Consider the following 24,649-nt stretch of genomic DNA (forward strand, 5'->3'; position numbering starts at 1 on the left):
CTGGTCCCACATGGCATTGGTTTTTTCCCTTTTCCATTTTTTTCGTGTGAATTGGATCTCTGTCGATTCTTTTGCTACTTTGTTTGCTTCGACGTCTAGCTAGCAATTCTCTGGTGTCTTTGTTTGCCTGGATTCTTCCACTAAAATCTGGTCCCGCCTGCCTTTGAATTTTTTTTCTTTTCCCAGCTTTTTATTGGATTGGAAGTGCTTGTTAACATATTACATGTGAGATTGTGCTAAAATTTGGCCCTTTTTTTGCCCTTTCCCAACAATAAATTGTGTTGCCAAAAAAATTGGTATCCCAATTCTTTACAATTATCAGTGCTTTCTTTTGGTTTCCAGATAAATCACAATTATTAATTATTAATTTTTATTGTGATAATTGCTTATGTTATGCTTCAACTATACTAATTATTATATACTATCATTTTTTTGTAATTGCTTTTGTTATGCTCCAGTTGTGAAAAAAATACTCTTTATTTGATTTTTTTCCAACGATCTCTTTATTTATTTATTTATTTTGGAATGAGAGGGGAAGTCATTGAACTATTATTATCAAATTTTCATGACAATCTTTATTTGGTGTTGATTCTACGTAAACAATCGACAATGTGGTGCCCTTCTATTAGTGTCATTTATTATTTGGTCACGCCACACACCATGTTTAATTATCGATTCCCTACTATTAATTGTTATAATTATTTGTTTACCTATTTTTATTTGGGTTCCTTTTTTTTACCAAATAAATCACATTTAATTACCAATTTTTTACAATAAATTGTTAATAACTAATAAATAATACCATTTTTTTTACTGTCATTTTTTTTTACCCAGCACATCGCATTTAATTCATAACTTTTTTGCAATTATTAGCAAAATTTTTTTTGGTCCTTGTAAAAAAAATCGCATCTATTTACCTTTTTTTCAAATTTTATTAAGAAAATGTCTTCTTTTGTTTTGGGTTGCCCAACAAATGATGTTTAACTATCAGCTTTTTCAATTACTTTTTTATTAATTCGGTTCTAATTTTGCACTTTTATTGCCAGATAAATAACATTTAATTACTAGCTTTTATGATTATTAATACTTTTTGTTACCCAAAAAATTGCATTTAATTACCATTTCTATGTAGTTATTAGCCAAGAAATATGCTTGCCTTATTCTTTTCTTTCATTACTTTTCCTGTCGTAACCAAACTTCTTATTGCTAATGTGATTGACTGATTTTTACAAACAAGCCTGCATTTTGTTTGTTTAGTTCCAAAGCCTGCTTTCTCGACTTCCTCATTAGGCATCACTTGTCACCAGCCTGTTCTTGCTGACAAGTGACTGTACTGGAGCTAATTAGTGCCTATCTTATTTCACTATATTACCCATCTCTTGTGGCTACATTTACGCTTCCACTCAATAGGCCTTGCAGCCTTTTTCCCTTTACTTGAGGTTATATCTGTAAATCTGCAAAAAATCGTTACTTTTCACCATTGTCGACCATCAGCTTCCTTTTGATGCCGTTGATTGACATTGTTTAGTGTTTTGCATTTGCACAATGGTTACAGAGTTTCTCTGGTCTTCCGCAGCGAATTTTCTACTGAGCATCATCATGAACAGTGGTAATTGTGCATCTACTGCATTCTTTTCCCTATTGTATTGCTCTTGTTTCTTTGTTAGACAAAAAAGAGAACTACCTCATACGCATTGTTCTTCGTTTTCTTTGGCTATTTTGAACCTTTGTTTTCCCTAATTTATTAGTGTGGTTTTAATTTGCACTGGTGCTGTCGTTTTTGCTTCCTGGTGAGCATATTGGTTTTGTAGTTTGCTTTCATTTGTTGTTCTTTAGTTGTTCGGATATTTCAGAATTGCTATCATGCTGCTTTGTTTGTTATTTCTTCTTTGCTTCCCTATTTTCTAATGCACTGGTTCGACCGTTTTTACTTTTTTGTTTGCCCCTTCTAAATTATTATCACCAAATTAGCTTCTCTTTTTCTCTCCCTTTTTTTTTCACCTTTTCTTATTACCTCTTACATGATTGTGATTTCTTTGATAGTTTTTGCTGTTATTCACTTCTGCGGTGTTGAGCTTCTTCGTGTTCACAGGTTAGTTATTCTGATTTTATTCTTCTTTTGCTCTTTTCTCTATATTTTATCCTTAATTTGTGCATCTTTGGCATGCATTTTCTGATGCATCAGTACTTACGGCCTGCTCCAGTTTTACCTTTTTTTAGTTTGGGACTTTTTGCCTTTCTTTATCTTTTATGATCCTTATACTTGCATATATGAGTTATTCTATTGTTTTTGGTGCTATATTTACATGCCTGATTATTTTTTATGTACACATTTGTTCTTTGCTCAGCTGTCGGCTATGAACTCCTTTACCTCCTTGTTGTTCGTTTGTTTTTTGCCTGCTTTGTTTTCTGCCAATTTTTGATTTACATTCTTTTTTGCTAAGTTAGATATTCCTTTCTTTATATAGTCCTTCGACATTTTGCGCTCTTAGTAAAAAACAAATGGATAGAAATGCTACTCACCGCAAAAAGTATGCAGAAATGCCACCTTAAAAAAAATGGAACTCCTGCAACGTCGAAAAGAAAATAGAGCTGCCAAGAAAAAGAATGCGTATTTACTCCCACGTATTCGTAAAGTTCCACTTGGTTATATGGAATCGGGTGTTTCTTTCCCTGATTCACATCATGAAAAACTTGATGGTGCGAATCACTCTTCTATGTATAGTGAAAAGTTAGGAAGCGAAGCCTTGAAGAGAGGTCATGGCAGTGCCGATGTCATTACTGAGGCATTACAATATATGTCCTCTCGCGATTTTGCTCTTTTTGTTCCTCACGTTCATTCTGCACCCTCTTCTGAGACAGCAAATGACATGCCAAATGCAAGTATTTTTGCAGGTATAGTTGGCAATGTCCTTCTTTTGCTGCTTTCTTCTTGTCCAGTTCTAGGTTTTTAGACCGCCTTCGCTCCCCTACCTGCTGGTTGCTGATTCTACATTTCAATTCTTTGTAAATGAATGCATCTTCATTTGCAATCTGCAGAGCTTCCACTTACTGCTAGGGCTGATCTTAGAAGCTGCAAGGGAAAATTTCTTCCAAAAAAAAGGAAAAATTTGAACCTTCCATCTTCCACTATTGAGCCTGATTTCTGCCTACCTAGGAGAAAAATTAGGAACTCTATACTTGTAGCACTGCATGATCGACTAGGCGATTGCTTTAATCGTTTTGATAGCGTCGTCCAAGCTCTCAACTTTGACAAAGAGTATTTGCTTACGAACAATCTTTTTGAAAATCCAGTTGAGTATTGTTCTTCAGCCCATGTTTTTGTGAACTCTGAAGAGCTTTATCCTCTCACAACTACAAGTAAGACAGGTCAATTTCCACAACAAAAGGATGCATCTTTTAATGAGCAAAATTCTATAATTGGATTTGCTTGCTCTTTTCGTGTGATGTCGGTTGACAGGCCCAACAGCTCTTCTCGACTTTCTGAGAGCATCCTGCAACCTTCTTGCATAGGCAAAGATCCTCTACTTGCTCCTGAGCTTTTTGAAAATGTTGCGAGTACTCTTCTTTGCCCAAAGTTCATATGAAATCTGGTCAACTGCAATCTCTCTTCACTGGTAGGCACCAAATATTTCATTTTGGAAAAAATATGCCACCTTCTGAGAACCACACTTGTGAAACAACTTCTGCTTCTCAAGGTATATTTTTTAAACAGCAGCTATGCTCAACACAACCCTGTTGAGTATTCTTTAATTCCCTCCACATACTGATTGTGTTCGCTGAAATAACATTAGCCCCTTTTGGTTAGCTTATTTCTTAATACGGTTGCAGAAACCACCTCTGTTCAAGAGAGACAATCTACCCATTCTATTAGAAAAAATTGATTCTGTGAGGAAAGCAACAACAATTTCCCACTCTTCTGGTTTCTTATGTAAAGTGCAACCTTCGCCCCGAAACCACTGTTCTCATCGCCGTGTGAGGAAGCAAACTCCGGGTTGGCATTTTATTCTTCAATAACTATTTCAGGTATTTTAGATGCCATTGCTAATTAGCCTAATAGAGGCACAACTTAGCTCGTTTCTCAGCTATAGTTTCAAAATAAATGCAGTTGCACCTAAAAGAGGGAGACAGCGACGAATTTTTCCGATCAATGAAATCCCACACGAAGCTTTAACTCTTCCAGATGCTGCTGATTATGAGCACTGTGGAGCCAAGAGGTTCCATTTAGAACCTCCTAACTTTTGCTGCTCTGGAGGAGATATTTCTATCGTGGCTCCATCGATGTTTTATGATCTTAAGCGCCTATTTATCGAAAATAATGAAGAAAGTGCTCATTTCAAAAATAATGTTTGGACCTATAATAACAACTGGAGATTCACATCCTTTGCTGCAAAATATGATCCAGAACTGACCAAGAACACGAAAGGTGTTTATACTTTCCGTGTTCAAGGTCAGGTCTACCATTTCCTTAATAGTTTGATGCAGTCATACGAAAAACCTTCTGAAATTCAGTTTTACTTTTTTGATTCTGAAGAAGAATTAGCAAAGAGGATTGGAAGTTCTGATAAGTTGCGTGAAAGCACTTTAAGATTACTTATGTGCATCCTTTCAAACAATCCTTATGCAAAATTCTTTAAGAATCTCAGACATGTCCCAAACATTGACACCTATAAAATTGTTTTGAATTGTCATCCCGGTTTGGACCAGCGTGTCTATAATCTGCCTACGGCCTCTTAAGTTGTTGCCATATGGACTGAGGATGACGATGAATCGAAAGATAGAAATATTCATATTCAAGTTTATACCCACTCTAATACCAGTCATAGGATTGAGCATTACTATGGCTGCTATGATCCTTTGCAGTACCCTATTCTCTTTCCTCAAGGTGAATGTGGATGGCACCATGGTGTTAAAAAATGTTGCAAGAGGAAGAGAAAGGCAGATTCTTGTGAGGATGATTTAAATATTGATCCTTTCTCTGTTAATAACCCTTCATATTTACTCGATTTGGAACACAGAGGCAAGTGTATTTCTTGCTATTTGAGACTGTTAGGGTGAGCATCATAAACTTTTCATCATTAGTTTGACATTTCTTACTTCTTCTTTATAGCCGTTGAACATGGAAAGAACGAAGAGGACACTGTATCAGTTAGAAAATGTTATTGTTATAGGTTTCAAATAAGAGACAGCGATGAGTCGATGTTGCTGCACTGTCTTAGACTTCTACAACAATTTTTAATTGATTCCTATGTGAAGATAGAAATTTCTAAGCTGGACTTTCATAGACACCTACAAAATGTTGTCAGATCAGAAATTCTTCAAGGGGTATTGGATAGTGTCTCTCTAGGCAAAACTGAAGGTTCTAAAGTTGGTCGTAGGATAGTGCTGCCTGCTTCCTTTATAGGTGGTTCCAGAGACATGAGGCATCGCTATCTTGATGCAATGGCACTTGTACAAAAATACGAAAAATCAGACATTTTTCTTACCATGACCTATAATCCGGCATGGAAAGAAATTCAGTGCAATTTGAAGTATCATGAGAAGCCGCAGGATAGGCCTGATTTTTTAGCTAGAGTTCTTAGAGCTAAATTTGAAATGCTTAAACATGAACTCTTGAATAGGCAGATTTTTGGTGAGGTAGCAGCATGCGTCTATGTCATTGAGTTTCAAAAACGGGGATTTTCACATGCTCATTTGTTACTCATTTTAAAGCCTCAATTTAAGTTGCTCAATCCAGAGTCATACGACAAGATAGTCTGCGCTGAATTACCTGATCGCCTTCAGTATCCTCACCTCTATTCTCTTGTTGTAAAGCATATGATCCATGGTCCTTGTGGAGACATGAATAAAAGTTGTCCCTGTATGAAAGACGGTTCCTGTAAGAATCACTATCCAAAAATTTTTTGCCCTCATACAATCCATGGTGAAGATAGTTACCCATATTATAGAAGGAGGGATGGTGGCAAGAAAGTGAAAGTTCGCAGATTCACCCTTGATAATAGGTAGGTTGTGCCTTACAACCCCTATCTTCTTGCTTTGTTCGATTACTACATGAACGTGGAGATTTTTTCTACCATTAAACTGGTCAAGTACCTGTATAAGTATGTGTTCAAGGGACATGATCTGGTCTCCTTTAGGATTATGACAGATGATAGTGCTACTGATACTGACGAGATTAAAGAGTTCCAAAAAGGTAGATACATTTCACCTCCGGAAGCGTTTTGGCGTATATATGAGTTCCGTTTAAATGAGATGACCCCATCTATTTATACTCTCCAGATTCACCTTCCAAATCAGCAGCTTGTTTCTTTTCCGAAAAACTCAGATTTGCTGCAATTGTTAGCAAAAGTTGATTTTTTTAAGACCATGCTAATTGAGTTTTTCAAGATGAATACAACCAATGCAACCGCTGAAAACCTTAAATGCTTTTATAAAGATTTCCCTCAGCATTTCGTTTGGTCTTCCAAGTATAAACACTGGACGGAAAGGAAGCGTCGAAAGGTGATAGGTAGACTTGTCAGTGTTAATCCAAGAGAAGGAGAGAGGTACTATCTAAGGCTTCTCTTAAATCATATTCCTGGACCGATATCATTTGAAGATCTCTTGACTGTTCATGATAAAAAAATGAACTCATTTAGAGAGGCTGCTTTAGCGCTTGGGTTGTTGCAATCTGATACGTATATAGAAGAAACACTTGAGGAAGCCGCTGCATTTCAAATGCCATCTTCGCTCAGATTATTATTTGCTACTCTTCTGGTCTATTGTTCTCCAACTGGTCCCACGATGTTGTGGAAAAAAATTTGAATTGGACTTTTCTAGGGATTATCTCTGGCACAAACAATCTCATGACCACTCTTCTGCTGAAATTAGGGGATTAGTTCTTGCTGATATTAACAAATCTCTTAAGCAGATGGGTACAAGCATTGCGGCGTATCAGTTACCATTAGATGACCTTGTTAGTGTGGATCAAGTTCACCTAACAAAAAAGATAGAGGCTGAAAGAAATATAGACATACCACCGGAAAATCTGCTAATGTCTTTAAAATTAAATTCCCAGCAAAAGTATGCTTATAACAAGATCCTAAAAGCATGCTTTGCTTCCCAAAGACATTCTTTTTTTATTGATGGTCCTGGAGGTACCGGTAAAACATTTTTATACCGGTCGCTGCTTGCTACTTTGAAATCGCAAGGTTATATAGCCATTGCAGTAGCAACCTCTGGAATTGCAGCGTCTATCCTTCCTGGAGGAAGAACTGCACACTCAAGGTTCAAGATACCTCTTGATTTCTCAAAGAACAGAACTTGTCAGCTTAGCAAGCAAGGCAGTGTTGCAAAGCTGTTTTCGGAGTCTAAACTGATCTTGTGGGATGAAGCTTCCATGGCTAAACGAGAAACTATTGAGGCATTTGATGATTTGCTTAGAGACATAATGGAATCTGAACTGCCTTTTGGAGGTAAAGTTATTGTATTTGGTGGGGATTTTCGGCAAACACTACCTGTTATTGAACAAGCAACAAAGGAGGTCCTTTTGCAGTCTTGCTTTCTCAATTCTCCATTGTGATATAAGCTTCATAAACTGAAGTTAACAGAAAACATGCGAGTTATATTAGATCCTCAATTTTCTGAATTCCTATTAAGAGTTGGTGAAGGGCGCGAGCCTATGGACTTGAACAACGAAATAACTTTGTCCAGAGATTTAGTCATTCCTTATTACGATAAAGAAGAATCCTTAAACAGGTTAAATGACTTAATATTGGCCTGTTTTATCCATCTGTTCTTTAGTGTATACAACTTCTAATTTAACTTCTTTATTAACAGGTTGCTACACTCTGTATTTCCAGATTTAACTCTCTATTCTCAGGATCCATATAGCATGATTAATAGATGTATTCTTACCCTTAAAAATAACTCGGTTGATGAGTTGAATGATATAATGATTAGAAGGTTTCCTGGAGAGCTTTACACTTACATTAGTTCTGACAAAGCTATTGATCAGCGGCACCAGGGTGATTACGAGGATTTCCTTAATTCTCAGAATCCAAAAGGTCTTCCTCCTCACAGGTTAATGTTAAAAGAAAACTGCCCGATTATACTAATAAGGAATCTAAATCCTGTTGAAGGGCTATGCAATGGCACAAGGCTTATATGTAGAGAGCTTGGCCGGCATATTATCTCTGCTGAAATTGTCTTCGGCCAGCATAGAGGAAAGAGAGTTCTCATTCCAAAGATACCCTTACAAACTTCTAACAACCAAAAGAATTTCATTGCATTCATAAGAACTCAGTTTCCTGTCCGCCTTTGTTTGCGTTGACCATTAATAAATCTCAAGGACAGACTCTTGATTATGTTGGGATTTACTTGCGAGAGCCTGTCATTTCTCATGGATAGCTATATGTAGCCTTGTCCAGAGCTAGAGCTTCAACTGAGCTGAAAATACTTATTGTACCAGGAACTTTTGATGGTATAAAAATAGATTGCAAAACTAGAAATGTTGTGTTCAATGAAATTTTTGAATTGAGCCAGCAGTAGAATGTTCTTATATTCAGGTATACTTGTACCAGTTTATAGCTGTGTTTACTTACTGTTAAGGTCATATCTATACCTAAACCTGTCCATTATGATCCTTTTCCCATTTTTTACAGGAATGTCTAACCTCTTGCCGATTGGGGACATCATGCCTGATATGAAAAATTGGTCTTGTATCATAACAGTTTAGGAGAAACAACAGGTGACAGATTCTATGGGAACACCAACCAAGAAGCAAAAGTTTGTCTTCTATGATTCAGAGGTTGCATTTAGAACCTGAAACGACCATCAATTATTTGATCTTTTATTTGTTTGTTAATTGTATTTGTTATGTGTAATTTTTTTGTTTCCTGATAGAGCTCTAAAGTTGAAGGGATAATCTACAATGCTGATATTCCGAGAATGAGTCCTATGCTGCAAGTTTATAAAAATATAAGATTTCAAATGCTGATGTCAGGACTATTCCACCAAAGTTTCAAAGTTTTGGATTAACCAAACAATAGGTGATCACTTCCAAAACTGTCATTGAAGAAGTTAATGGCAATGAAGACATTATGCCTGTTAAATTTAGTTTCACTGAGTTTGTTGATTTAGCTGAATACATGGATGATAGAAGCAAGTCCGTCGGTGAGTATGCAAATAGTCTATCATTCATGTTTTTATTACAAATTGAAAATATTCTCAGCCCGCCTTCTTTCCCTTTGCAGATGTACTCGGAGTGGTGATCAGTTCATTGACCAAAAAAATGATCACTAAAAACTCCAAACAGTCAAATGTTCAAAAGTTTGTCCTCCTTAATGAAGAGTGCGAATTGTCTTTTTATCATACTACACACCTTTTTACTGACCTTGTCTCGTTTTTCCTATAGCTTTAAATCATTCCCATCTTGACTTTTATGTCAATGTTAGGTCCCAAACTGTCCTGCTTTCTTTATGGGATGATTTTCTGAACAATGAAGGTTAAGTTTTGTTGAATAACATGCAAAGCTAGCCCGTTATCATTGGTCGAAGGCTGAAAGTTAGCAACTATAATGGTCTGTTAAACTACTATTTTTTTTTTGTATTATGACCTTTATTTGTATGTCAAGCTTCTTAATCATAATTCAATATTCATTCTATTGTTTATTCTTTAGGTGTTGCTCTCTCTACTTGGTTCGATTCTGCACTCCTTGTTGATCCATCTATACAGGAAGCAAGACAGCTCAAGAATTGGTGCAGTGACTTGAGCTAACATGTTTATATGCAGCATAGTATCAGCTGTATCATTTTTTCCTAATATTTTCCTTACATGATCTTTTTTTTGTAGGGCAATGAGAAATACCAAGTTAATTGCAGAAATCATTGATGCAAAGAGTTATATTAAATACAATCCTGTGCTTTCTTTAAAAACAGATCAGAAAACTACTCTAATTTGCAATGTTATCCCATCACAGAAGGTGATCAAATAATAAAGTGTTATGTAATTTTATAGTTTCATATCTATTTAGCCTTTCGTCTGATATTTGTCTATCTTTTAGACTGCCTGGGTCAAGGCAAAGCTCTCTTTTGAACACATCTTCCAGAAATATTGGTATATGAGCTGTGCAAAGTGTTACCGAGCTACTGCAGCAGACTATGGAATTGAGTTTACTTGTAACTCATGCAAAGAGAAGAGCCCTGCTATGCCTAGGTCCTATATTACTACATCATTAACTTAAATTTAGATGCAAAGAGTTCCTCTTAATGTTAATGTTATACAGTGTATCGCCTAAGCACTTGTATACTTATGTTTTAGGTACCGTTTTGACGTTGATTTGAGCGATGACAGTGGAGTTATACCTGCTTCTATCTTTGGAGATCTAGCAGAAAATATTCTCACCTTTACTGCCCTTGAAGCAATTGATCATTTTAATCAGGTTATTTTAACTGCTCAAATTTAATATTCGGTGCGCTATTTACTTGTCACCCTTATATCTTCTGTACTTATTGCAGAATCTTGAACTGCCGCTTGAGTTTGTTTATGCTCAGATTAAAACAAAGACATTTCTGGTTCACATTAAACCAGTCCAAACACAGCTCGCTGATGCTAGACAACATTATACGATTTTATATTGCTCTGAACTCGAACCAGAATTTGGTCGTGCTCAGTTGACAGGTGAACCAGAATCTGTCTCGCTTTCAGCTCACCAGCAAACTGAAAATGAGCAATTGCTGATGATAGGTTGATACATATATCTGGAGTTGTGACACATAACCATTTTTTCTTTAAATGAACTGTTAACTTAACTACTCCTTGTGCTTACAGGAGATGGTGGTTCTGGCTCAAAAGTTCGCCTTCGACTCTGTCAAAAGTTTGATGAAGCAGAAACTGTCGACATCAATGACTTTGAAAGTTCAGATGCCAACTCCAAAAAGAAAGCAAAATTAGGCTGAATTGCCCTCATTTCCTTTTGGACTGCTCAAACATTAATATTTTTTGGGTTCTGTCATCTGCACTTCTATACTTAGGCAGATTGTTTATGGCTTTTGGAAATGCTACTCATATGTTCACAATTTCCTCACTTTTGTACGTGGTTATCTGCTAAACAGCTTTTGTCATGATTATTGAACTTTGATAATGGCACCTGTATCAAAGTTCTTGCCAGGCTTTCAAAGATTAACTGAAATCCTCCATCTTGAACAGCATGAGGATTTTCACAGATATCTTTGAATCCCTGACGATGAACTCCCTTTTTGCAGAACTAGCAGCTTTATAATCTATATAACTTGGGATTCATTTCCGTTTCTTTATATTTTCTGCAATACAATTATTATTATCCATTTGGAACCTCCAACTTTGTATACACACTTATTCATTTATTACGAATGGCAGCATTTTTTACAAATAAAACTTATATATTCAGGTCCTGCTACTTATATGTCAGCCTACCTACTACACTAAACATCGCAAGTACAAGGTAAATTATGATCTTGCCTTCAGGCCATTAAAGCACTACAAATGCATTACTTTACATGCAGTCGGTTGACAGCTCACGCTTAATGTTTCACATTGAATTGTCTTTTCTATTCATTGTTCCTTACCTTCCTTTGCAACTAATAAATGTTTTCAATTGTGGTAGGAAAAAGCTCACACTTAGCGTTAACAGCAATGAAAAATATATTCTTTTTACATTGATCTTTTCTTTATATATATGCTCTTTACCGTTTACAAACTCATCCATAACAACTCTTAACCATACATTTGCACTACCGCTTTTTCTGCATAAGAACTTGTCAGCAGGTGAGTTGCTCTACAATGTATTTCTAATCCTTATCACATGATGTAGTCTTGTACTTGCATTTTCTATTAATAGACCACTTTTCTGATTTTCCAATTTTACAGCTTTCATCCTGATAATTCCATGGCAGAAACAATCTTAACATCTCCAACAAATTTTCAACCGACAAATAGCTGCTTATCACCTTGCTATTTTCTACTCAAATGCATCCACAGAGGACATGTTAACTTTTAGCTCGTTCACCTACATTGCAGCATTTAGAGTTAAATAACACGGTATTCTTTGACAATATTTTCCTTCTTCATTTTTCAAGGTATTACCTGCCCAGTTTGAATCATTACTTCATCAGCACCACTGCAGTAGAATTATTCTGAGGTTTGGACTGCGGCAACGGCCTATCACAGTCACGGATCATACATTCGCACAAGGATGGGATGCTTTTTGTGAACACAACATTGTTAAAAGGCATGACACGTTATTACTTCGACATAGCGGGAATCTGATATTTGATGTCATTCACTTTTGTGAACTACAAAAACAAGTTCGTTTGCCTTGGACCGTTCCCCTACCAGACCTGTTCCACATGAATGCCGTTGCATCAAGAGGTAAAATTACCACTGTATCTATCTCATATCCTCATCTATATCATACATTATTTTTAATGTAACACATAGTCACTAATTACAGATGATATCCACATGGCCGCTGGACAACAGCAAGTTGCTTCCTCGCTGACACCAAATTTCTGTCAAGATCTATCTGATTCGGTTTGCTTTTATCAAATCTTTAACTCGGCAACTCCAAACAGTTTGGTGAGCTATTCTATGTTTACCTGCATTCTCTTTTTCATCTCAACTTTCTCGCAAGCAATTTCCTTTTGTTTCTGCATATCTTCTAATCTGCACCTCTTGATGATAGAAAATTCTGCGCTTTATTGATCACTTCATCAATGGTATCAAGATTCCCATGTTACTTATCAATACTAGACACAGAAGTACTCAAATTGGTGTAAAGCATAAACGCCTTCACCGAAACTGGAGAGATTTCGTTCTTCAACATCAATTGCAGCACAACGAAACTCTTGTCTTTGTTCCGGAATCTGAAAATATATTTACAGTTTTGATCTTCGATGATACCGGAGTTGAAAATTTTTTTCCTTGGTATCACACATTCAGTGTTTATTCGAATGCTTAATGAATTTAGCTAAACCATGCAGTGTAATTTACCTATCGATTGAATATATTACTGGTAGTTTTCACTTCTTCTTAGCTAAACTAAGCTACATTACTTCTTCTTTGAATTAATTAATTTTACAAAATTAATTATTCAACTGGGCATTACTGGGCATCATTACATTCACCCACCGCGCATCGCGCGGTGATCCCCTCCTAGTTAACATATATAGTCTATGTGTGAATGCAATGGCTCTCAATTGAGTTTTAATTGCTGACGTGGTGCATTTTTATTGGCCGATTGGTGGTAGTCCTCCCATTGATTGAGCTGATGAATTGAATTGAGGACAAAATCGAGATTTCATGCCTTAATGAATAGGTAGGGTTCCTGAGAGTCTTCTCTTGCGCCGCTTGTTCTATCGGTCTCCTCACCCCCCTTTTTCCAAAACCCCTCTATTTCCTTTTGTCTCATCCGAGAGTATGACTGACCGCCTCCATTCCTTTCATGGATTTCCTCCATTTTTTTCTCTGAAAAAAGAAAAGAAACAGACTAACAGCACACCGCTTCTATTCTATCTTTCTTCTTCATTTTTCCCCTCTTTTAAAGATTATTCGAAAAAATGACGCTCAAAACCCACCTTTTATTCTCTCTCTCTTTTTTTTCTTTTTGTCTCCTTCTTATCCTGAGATAGGAGAACCTCGAAGATTTGGTCGATCTTGTTTGCTCAATTGCTCGCATTTGGATTTTGTTTTTCTGTTTCTGATCTCCATCCCTTTTCCTCATAAACCTATGATTTTCTCTCTCTCTCTACACAGAAAAATTTCTATTTTCTCTCAATTATTTTTCTCTTTATTGTGACATAATTACCTTGGAGATCTTTCTTATCTGATTTATTTTCGATATCTAGCCATTTTTTAGTTTTAAAATTTTCCTTTATTTTGACTGATTTTCTTTATTCTCGATTCGCTGATCACACTGTTTTAAAGGCATCCATAAAAGTAAGGCAACATATGATCTGAATTACAATCGAACTACTAAAGATAGCTCGATTCGAGTTTGGCATTGATTGAGTTCGAGCTACTCAAATGGAGGACTGCATATAAGAAGGTTCTCCACTCTCCATTTAAAAATTACAGAAAAAGGAAGTTAAATCTATTTGGAAAAATAGATATTTTCTTTTGTGGTTGTTAAAGAATTTTGTTGATCACATATTCTTGTTTGGATATTTTGGAACTAGTTTACATCTTTTGCTAATAATGCCGTACCAATAATGCCTTGATATGAGATAGTGTGTTGAAATTGCAAGCACAGTAGTTCTCAAGTCAAGCCTTATCATTGCGCAACTTGCATGTGAACTACTACTTGTTACTTCATGTCATATTCCATTTTGGAATGCTATGTATCATCATTATCTAGGGAAGAGAACACGTTGCAGATTCAAATTGGAAAAGTCGGAGACAAATTGCATTCTTTGAAGTCTCTGTCACTAACATAATTACAAGAAGAAAATTGAAATTAAACATTCATGAGAGGCAGGCAAGACGTAGACAAATGTAAGCTGAAGGGCACCATACATGTGTTCCTTAACCTTCATAGAAAAGAGGAAAAAAATCATGAAATGGAATTGATGATGGTTTTTATTTTTAATTTTTAATTTTTATTTTTAAGCTTATGTGAGATGAATATACTTCATCAACGTTACGTTTGCAGAAGATCTCATTTTTCACATTCGTCTAAGTCACTAAAGTTTTTGAATATGTTCGGATAATAGATTATTTGGGATAAGTTTTCAAAAAAATATTGTAGTATTTTTTAAATATGATGTATGTGAAATAAAAATGTGATTGAAAAATGCATTGATGATACAAATAAATAAATTTTGACATATAATTCACTGTTAAAATTGTTTTTCTTTGTACGGTTTATCTTACGGGTGCCCATAGAGATCTCATTAAAATATATTTCAGGTGTTACATTTTTAAAAATATAAGATTAATTAGAATAAATAAATAAATATAAGAAAGGATAGGTAAGATTAAATAAGAAAAGTATATAATTATAAAAAATAAAACAATTATTAATATGTGTATATATATCATAGGTGTGTTAACAAATGCCTTAGAGCACCCGTTAAAAATAACCCATCTCCGTATTGACTAATTGATGCAGACTTGATTACTGACTTCATGCGAGACCGTCTAAGCACACTGTTATTAGTCTGTGGTAGTTACACGTGCTTCTACTTCACGACAAGATATGGAAAGCTATTTGATCCTGCAAGATATTCCTGCCTGTTTGGATTTGATTTGATTAGATTAAAGAATTAATATGATTTTTCAAAAAAGAAAAAAGAAAAAAAAAGGGAGGGGAGGCAGGAGTTCACTGCTTGAAATATTTGAAATTGAGCTTGAGTTAAACATGGTGAGATGTTATTTTAAAATTTGAGTTCAAACTCGATTCAATAGTTATTTATAATTTATTCGAGCTTGAACTGCATAAATTATTATTTTATATAATTTTAAATAAGGATCATGATAGATATTTCACAATGATATAGTTTTAAATCTTAGCCATATGTGAGAGGTTTGATTAAACTCGACTAACCTTCTAATTGCTGTACCTATACATTGAAGTTTGATTTGCTTTATCTATTTGAGAGGCTCAAAAATCGGTTCAAACTTAGTCAATACGAGTCCAAGGTTAAGTTCAAAGTTTTGAGTAAGCAAGTTCATGAGTAGCTTATTTGATTTAGATTCCTTTGCACCTAGTGTCAGGAACATGCATTTGATGACAAAGAAAATCATAGATATGACTTGAAGAGAGTTTTTTTTTTCACAGTAAAAATAAAAATATAAAAAGATAAAAAAAAAGAAGATCATGATCTTCAAATATATAAAATTGTCATCTCAAACAAAACAAAAATCACACGGAACCTTGACCACCTAATCAGTTTTAACAAGTCATCATTAAGTTCTTAAGTCCACATCTTATCCCTTGTGTTTTGAACTTCTTTGTGGGGATTTTGGTGTACCAACTGGACACGATTTTCCATAGCAGCCAGAATTCAAAACTAATTCTTGAATTCCACTTCAAGACTTTAAAAAACAACTCAAATTAGTCAGTAAATTTCTCCTTCTTTTCTTCCTATTCTTTATTCAAACTCAAGTGCAATAAATAGACCTAAGAGGTTTTCTTTACTAGCTTTCTATCATATTAAAGTACTATATCGTAACATAATTCAAAGATCATCATTAATGAAATGACGTAATTGAAATGGACATTCGTGACGGAAAAATTGTTCTTTTGCATTCCTAACAACCCAACCTGAAAGATCTTGGCAAAAGCAAAAAATTTGAGATTAAGAAAAGACAAATAAGAACGAGTCTAGGTCGAAATTCCATGAATTAAAGGTCCTTAATTTTAATCCCTTTAACCTCTCTCTGCTTCTTAAAATTCATCTCTCCCCTACTAGAAAAAAAAATTAAGACAAATGTATTCTTTTTTTTTGGTATTTGTTAGATTCATGAGTAAAGGGTCATGTCCCACATTGGTTCGAGAGATGGAGAAAGAGCGGTTAATATATAAGTAAAGGTCCAAGACCTAATGGCTTAAGTTTTTGGGTCAGAGTTGGGTTTCTAACTTATATATTGGGCTCTTTGGTGGATTTTCTCGAGGTGTTTCCCCCTATCAAATTGGTATCAAAGGTTCAGGTTATGAGATTGGGCTACTCATGGGTAAGTGGATTCTTCTCGGAATTGGACCGGTGAAAATTCTCTTCTTGATGGTGGACTGAAGTGTCAAGGAGTTTGGTTGGTGTTGGATCAGGTGTGCCATGGGTTTGGCAGGGGGTTCGGTTGATGTTAGACCAAGAAGTCAAGGGTTGGCAGGAGTCCAAAATACAGTTTGGATATTAAAGAAAAGTGGGTCCATGTTTGGGAGAAGAGGTAACCTTAGGTAATAAAGTAGGTTTGCGTTGAGTATTAATATGGGCTCGAAGAAGGGCTTGTAAATTTGGGTTTAATATGGGGGTTACTCATAAATGGGGAGAATTGTTAGGTTCATGAGTAAAGGGTCATATCCCACATTGGCCCGAGAGGTGGAGAAAGACCCAAGATCCAAGATGTAGAGCGGTTAATATGTAAGTAAAGGCCCAAGATCTAATGGATTAAACTTTTGGGTAAGAGTTGGGTATGTGTTTCCCCCTATCAGTATTTTATCATGTTGATGTGATTATGATGTCATTCCATATACGTAATCATTGGTGATGGAAAATTTTGCATTCTAGGCGAAAGTAGAAAATGTTGTAATGTGATTGACATTCGTTATTATGGCTGCGTGCGTACGTACATGGATGCCTCACCAAATAACTACAATATTATAACTAGTTCCCATGCTTGTGTTTTAAACATCAGCAACTTGTTATGTAATCGATGAATTGAATATAAAAGTAAAGTTGTTTAAGGGAATTTTGGATTGCAAATTTGATGAATTAAATAAAATGTGAAGGATTAATTAGTTAATTCATCAAATAATAAGGACAACTAGTCGGATTAATTTTTAACTTTATAGACAAGTCATATTTTTTCAACTTTATAGACCTTAAAGATATTTGTTCATTTTATATATATATATATGGTTATTTGTTTCCCCAATTTAGTCAATGAAAGATTTTCAAATTTCAGCATTTTCCAGTTGTTAGCCTTCTAATGCACAAATCTTAAAGCCTCACACTTAATTTTCTACTACTAGTATATTAGTTTCACACTTTTGAAATTGAAGGACTCCATAAATTTTGAATTCTATAAATTAGAAGCAATCTATATTTCTCTAAAGCAATCCAAGAGAAAAGATAGAGACTCACTTAATATATATATTTTTACTTCTAATAGAATAAGGAACAATCTGAACTTCTAAAAAAAAAATACTTTTTCCTTTACTCAAAATTCTAAAATCTTTAGAAGCTTTAGCCCCCCTCTCCTCCGCCCCCCATCCCCCTTGTCACCACAGAACAAGATTAACTCTTACAAGGACCCAACTATTCCAATTAAGGAATTGCTGTCCTAAAATTTCTTGATCTAGCCAAAACGTTGGTGGCTTGAGAAATTGTTGGCCTAAAAGTTCTTAATCTAGCTAGAGGACTAGTTTATTGGGAAATTGCTGGCCTAAATTTTCTTTGGTCTTGTCAATTTTATAAGTTGTATTTCGAGCATCGTTATCCGGGAGGAAAAATTAAAACTTATATCAAATGTGCCAACATGGTATAAATGCATCAAGAAGAAGACAAGACTTGGAAAATATTCAAAGTTGGATCCACCACATGGATTTTCGGCCTAACCATCATCCAAATGGATTAAAGGCTAAAACAGTTATGAAAGATAATTGTTCCTAATAAATAAAAGTTTAACATATCATGGAAAGGTTTTACACCATAAACTTATAATTGTAAATCTTTATACAAAAAAAAAAAAAGAAATTTGGCACAATCTAATATACCAAAATCATGTTCTCTACATATCTCAATTCTGATGGTCCTTTTTGTTTTGGTCCATTTTTCTCCTCTTCTTGTTTTCTATTGTGCATTTCTCTAACTTGCATTGGATGTATATATTATTAGTGACTTAACCTAACAGCCAGTTGCATTGTCCTTGACTTGACGGACTAGAGAGAATTTAATTCAACAAAACTTTCTTGTTGTCTTGTCCTTTTCGATTTAACGTGTTTCTTCATCACCACAGCTTTGAAAAGTAGTCTGCAAGAAATTTCAGCCTATTTGGATTATGATGAACATAAAATTTCTATCTAAACTTTTTTTTCATATACCCTTTACATATTTCTATAAGATCAATTTCGCTTAAACAAGCCTAACTCTAACTTTCAGTTTAAATGGTTTTAGACGTATTTTTACAGGATTTTGCCTAAAATGTAAATTATTGACATAATTTGATTAATTTGTAATACTCTAGAGTTCACTTCTTCACCAGTCACTATAATATGAGTGGGATGGAAGATGTAAAACTATGATTAAAGCAACCCAAGAGAGACTTACTATATCCACGTATTGATTTTTTATTTTTGGCTAATATGTGCTCAGCACCAAGAATTGCTGTTCTACCCTAGACTCTCAATTTTGTGAGAAATCTTAAAAAGTCTACATGCTACTAAATTATTATTCAAGTGACGAGTTAATGCAGAAAACTGGAATTTGTAATCTCAAATATGTTTTTATCAATCCATTGTACCCGTTCTAGTGTTTCACAATATATTCTTTTGGGTACAAAAAAACTAATGACACACCAAATACGTTTTATTCATTTTTTGATGTTCCAAGAAACTGTAATTATTCACCAAAAAACAAACACGGAAAAGACACTTGATCCTCTAGACACTCTTGAAAAGTTTTGCTTCTTTTCTTGATGTACAGGTATATGGTTAGGCTTGCACCATCGAACCAGGAATTCCAGGAACCTGCTGTACTAAATATTTATGGGAGTTCTGTGGACTTAAGAGCCTATACCTTATCTGGTCATATATCTAGACTAGTAGAATGAGTACTCCATGTTGTTCAACCCATTCATTTATTTACTTTTTTTTTTTGTTGTTATATTATTTTTTTTGAGGATTAAATGTCATTTAGACACCATACTCGGTAGGTTTCTGGGTAATATTCATTTGACATATACTTTAACTAAATTTTTATCTCATATACATCTCAAGAAAATGTTACAGTGCTATTTTTGTATAAGAATTCACAAAAAATGCAATTCAAATGGGTCTAATTTTTTTCATAAGATATAAAAATACATTTCTTTTACACAAATGTTTTAGTATGTGCTAAGAATAGGACATAAATATCGTCTGTTTTGCTAGATGAAGTGTTAAGATGAAAGAATAAGGTAAATAAAGAAAGAAATGAGGGTCTTTTTCCATTTTTTTTTTTGGTAATATAGTCCGGGATAGAGCTAGAAATGCAATTCAGTGGGGATGAACTTAACATGTTAAGTTATATTATTTCCAAATTTCAAATTCCTAACAAAGGAAAGATTTTGCCACTTCTCTTTTCAAATTCCTAATAAATTTCTCTACTTGTAAAGGTGAAATCAGAAAAGAGATAGTAATTTCTTTGAGTTTCATTGAGAGTAGAAAAAGAACATTATGGAAACTTTTCAAATGGTTTGTCTGTTAAAAGCACATTGAGAAAAATGAGAAGAAAAATGAAAGTAGATGAGTTTTTATTGATTGGTTTTAATCAAGTATGAGACGAGAGACGGGTTGTTTTTGTTCCAACTATGTTGATTCAGTGGGGACAAAGAAATAAATTAAAAGGAATTTAATACTAAGTAAATATCTTATTAAAGGGTAATGAGGAAAATACTCTCTAACTCATATTTTATATGTCACGTTCAATTTTGTACACAGTTTAATAAAAGTAAAATTTGACCAAGATATATAAGCTACTATCAAAGAATGTCTTTTCATTATTACCTCTTAATTAAGCTTCAACATTTTGCTAGTTGGGTTTGAAATTTTAAAAAGGCACAACTACCAAAAACAACTAGGCAGTAGTTTGCAGCATGATTCATTAGAAGAAGATGACTTAAATGCCTCTCATTGAAAATTGTATTAAGGGTATGATAGAAAAGTTGGACTTCATTTATTTCTATTTTAAACAATAACAGATACTTTGGGACAAATGAAAATAGAAATTATGACATATAAAATCAAATGGAAGGAGTATAAATTACAGATTTTGGTCCAATATATCGCAGTCTCTAAAAAAAAAAAAAAAAAAAATCCTTTTCTTGATCGAAGCCTTGGATTCTGGTAATTGTACACTTAAACCGTGTGGGCTTTTAAAAGGACCAAATAATGATTTCATGAGCTCTATTCTAGAAATTGGTTGATCATTGACCGATTGAGCTGTGGAAAAATATCTCATGCTGATCCATAACCCCTTAAATTTCTGGTCGAACCTTTTTCCCCTTCTTGGTAGTACTTGTTAAGTTAATCCTTTGAAAATTTTAACCTCAATTGATTATTCAGTCATTTTTTTTTTAATTTTTTTTGGGTCAATTCTTTAAAACTTAGAATGAACAAACGTAGGTGCGGCAGAACAAATTTAGCATGTCAATTGTTCATGTGTCATAGTCTAACCAAATAAACACAATCATCCGATATGGGACTATCTTCTAAATATTTTTGAAGTTTTAATTTGTACTTGAATGGATTAATGGTTGAAATTTATTCTTTAGTCTGACTTAGTTTTGAGTATAGCAAGGTGCAATCGAACCTGCAATTCTAAAGTCTCTCTAGTCTCAACCACCTAAAAATTGGATGTTATAGTTCTAACAGCTTCTTCTTCTTTTGTTTTTCCTATGTGAAGCTAAACTCCTTTACAAGTTTGGCAATCCTCCCAAAGTCCACGTAATTATAATAAAATTTCTTTCTTATTTTGTTGCAGCCACACCTTGACATATTTCTTGAATTCGTATTCAAGACTTGAAAGCAAATCAACTAAATGGATCAGTAATTTCTCTTCCTTTTCGTCCCATATTGTACTATTCAAGTTGAAAGACTAGACCTTAAGGATCTTCACAATTTTCAATATCATCCTAAAGTACTTTCTTTCTACTTTCTTTAACTAATTTAGAGAGGATGATCAATGGAGTCGCATAATTCAGTGGCTGACAACTATTGGCAACTAGGTTTGTTGCTCACCTTCAAGTCTACGACCCACCAAGACTCTAATGGAATCTAAAAGCACTCTTTCCAGAGTAGATAGAGTACTTCGAAACTATGAAAAGACAAAAATGGCCTAAATCAATCATTACATTTACCACTCATGAAGATGGCTTATCGTTTTTGTTCTTCACAGCTAATTTGACATGCCGATTTAACCTCTTTGATGTACCCTGTTCTACATAGTCGTAGAATTTTCCACATAATCCACCGTGTTTGGAAAGTTTGGTTTCATGATCAAGGGGTAAAAATGATAAGAAGGAGAATTGACTCGTTTTAACTTTTATTATGATTACATGAATGATTCGACATATAACTAGAATACCTTTACTTTTTTCACACAAGTTAAGATAGAATTTTCTATTTAAACGCGGTTTATTTGCGTAAAGAGAATGAAACCTCAAAAGAAGTTAGTAGGTTGTAACACTACATTTTCTTCAGAGTCGCATAAGATGAGTAGTTTTAGATTTCCAATAATCTTGACTTCTCTATTTTTAATAAATAGCACCATGGCAGGGTTCTAAAAAGTCCTTGATCCTCAAGTTGCATAGCTACTTTTCTGATCTTCACAGCTTGTTTTGTAGTTTGTTGATGTTGTTTCTTTATCATCTGCTGAATGTCCCATTGATAGGTACATTTTCCTTCAAGTTGTTTTTTCTCTCGAAATTCTCTTCCAAATATGTAATTGTTTTCCTTGGCTTTTTCGAGTTTTATAACTGTAAGCGCCTGGGCTTATATCACTTGACATATTAGCATTTAACGAATGATTATCTATAGTAAGTGAAAAAAAGAATTCATTTATACTTTTCTTTGTATAATCAGCTCAATAATTAGCAAAAAAAAAAAAAAAACTTTGTCTATTACCCAATAACAAATCAATAATTAAGTGATTCACGAATTGAGCCCCACAAATTAAAGGTCCTTTGTTTAAATCCCCCTTCTCCCTTTCCGTTTTTTAAATTCCATCCCTCAACTACTAGAAAAAATAATAATAAACAACAAAAACAAAGTGATTCATGAACTGATTTCACAAAAATAAAAATTGGCTAATTAACTAAACAACCAAGTGTCCCGTCCGAACAGTCTTTGAATTTTGAAAAACAAAAAACGTTAAAGGCGGTCCATTTTGTCTCGAATCTGAATCAAAGAAACTTGCGAGTATGACAAGGACTATAACTTGGAAATTTAACTTAAGGGTTTTCATACACACGTTGTGGAAATTCTTGCAAAGGTCCCTGTCTTAGCTCTTAATCCACTGGACCAATTTGTCTAAACTCTCTAGAAAGCAGAAAATTCTTCTACCTGTGACTATCTGCTAACTTTTCTGTGGCCTCCTTTGTTACCTAAAACAAAGGATTGCCTAATGAGCTAAATGTTTTTTTTTTTTTTTTTTGGAAAACGGATTAAGATCAATGAGCCAAATGTTTTGTTTTTCTTTGACTATACTTGTATAGAATTAGTTCAGAGCAGCTGATGTAGAAGATATTTGATGTATTAGGAAGACTGTCCTTTGTAAAGCTCCTTGTTCTGATAAACAAAATGAAATTTTGCCAAAAAACCAAAAGAATAAAAGAGGGCAACTATCTTGTACCTTTCTAGTGCTTACTAATTTTATACATAATTACACCTTTAGTGGATATTCTTTATTAAGTTTCTGCATGGTCCGCCTTCCATCAGAAATTTCTCCAATGACATTTCTTTTCCTTTTAGTGATTTAATCACAACCAATGTAGTTAGATAGATTTATGAAGGTAGACCTGATTTATCAGTCACCATATAGGTTTTTTTTTTCTTTTTCCTTTTTATATGCATGATTACAAAAAAAATCCATAATATTGGGTGCAATACAACAAATTATAACTCAAAAAACTATTCACAAAAAAAAAAAAAATTACAACTCAAGAATATTACAAACTTACCCACAAGTAGTAGGACTAAATTTTATGTGACCCTACTCGATATAGAATTTTGGTTTTCAATTTTTGGGTAAGTACTAAATTTTCGTTTTGAACCATGTAATGTCCATTCGCAGGCTACCAAACAAACTAATAAGGATAGATAAGGGTAATTTGTGCCTGAAGACTAATTTCATCTCTGTTTTATCGAAATTATAGGAAACCTCTCAATTTTTCAAAATGCAGCAATATGAAAATACGTGTACTTTACATTGTGAACACTATGAAAAATAGGGACATATGATGCAAAAGTTCCTTAACAAGTAAGGAATGCCATATCAATTTTTCATTTCTAAACTTCACTCCTTTGATACCATGACGCGTTCGCCCACCCCCTGTGCATGACTTTCATTGACATATCCCATTTAGCATGCGAATTAACAAGTGAGATCTGTATATGTTTATGTGATCAAGACATGCATAGTAGTTGCCTTCGGATCTGGGGCTTCACAATTTATGTTCCATACAATTTCGCACAAGCTGACCTCTAATATAAATTAATAAAATTTTTGTATAAATCAGGTCTAGTTTGATACTTTGATGTCAATAAGGCGTCGTTCAGTTGAAAGTTAATTATTATCATTCACTGTAAATTAAGGATGATTTGATATAAGTTGAAAGTAAATTATTAATTTACACCAACTTATATGAAATGGAACTTGTGAGACCCGATTTCGTTGCTTTTGGCCGACACAAAACTTCGCGACGCCAATCTTGAGAACACAAGTTTATTTTTTGCATTAAAGTTTGGCTTAAAAGTTTTAATTGCTAACCACAAACACATTAAGGCAAAGCAAAGACTTTCTTGACTTCTTGCTTTTACACTGTTGATCAAGTCTACGTCTACATGGATAATTATGGACGATTTGACAGAGACAATTCTGACAACACAGTTTCGTGAGACTTTCCTTTCAATAATCTACCGGAGACTTGGACTCTTCTTCAGCTCTATCTCCACGCTTGCTCTCTATAAACATGTCAGCTTGTGTTGTTCACTAAGAAA

At 34.4% G+C, this 24,649-nt stretch overlaps 1 protein-coding gene across 1 annotated transcript; it reads left to right on the forward strand.

Annotated features, from left to right (window-relative positions):
• The first annotated feature begins 2,558 nt into the window (after positions 1–2,558).
• On the forward strand, positions 2,559–7,561 carry LOC113704790 (uncharacterized). The gene is made up of 7 exons (XM_027226662.2): positions 2,559–2,895; positions 3,040–3,558; positions 4,109–4,710; positions 4,864–5,020; positions 5,111–6,002; positions 6,138–6,785; positions 6,871–7,561. The coding sequence occupies exons 1-7, from the start codon at positions 2,559–2,561 to the stop codon at positions 7,559–7,561; spliced, it is 3,846 nt and encodes a 1,281-aa protein (XP_027082463.2).
• The last annotated feature ends 17,088 nt before the right edge of the window (positions 7,562–24,649 follow it).

This window comes from Coffea arabica, chromosome 8e (genome assembly GCF_036785885.1).
Source record: "Coffea arabica cultivar ET-39 chromosome 8e, Coffea Arabica ET-39 HiFi, whole genome shotgun sequence".
Taxonomy (NCBI): domain Eukaryota; kingdom Viridiplantae; phylum Streptophyta; class Magnoliopsida; order Gentianales; family Rubiaceae; genus Coffea; species Coffea arabica.

Coding starts and splice junctions, on each gene's coding strand:
- LOC113704790 (XM_027226662.2), top strand. CDS start 2,559: ATGGAACTCCTGCAACGTCGAAAAGAAAATAGAGCTGCCAAGAAAAAG. Junction 6,003..6,137: donor AGATTCACCCTTGATAATAG/GTAGGTTGTGCC, acceptor GGTCTCCTTTAG/GATTATGACAGATGATAGTG. Junction 6,786..6,870: donor TCTCCAACTGGTCCCACGAT/GTTGTGGAAAAA, acceptor TGCTGAAATTAG/GGGATTAGTTCTTGCTGATA.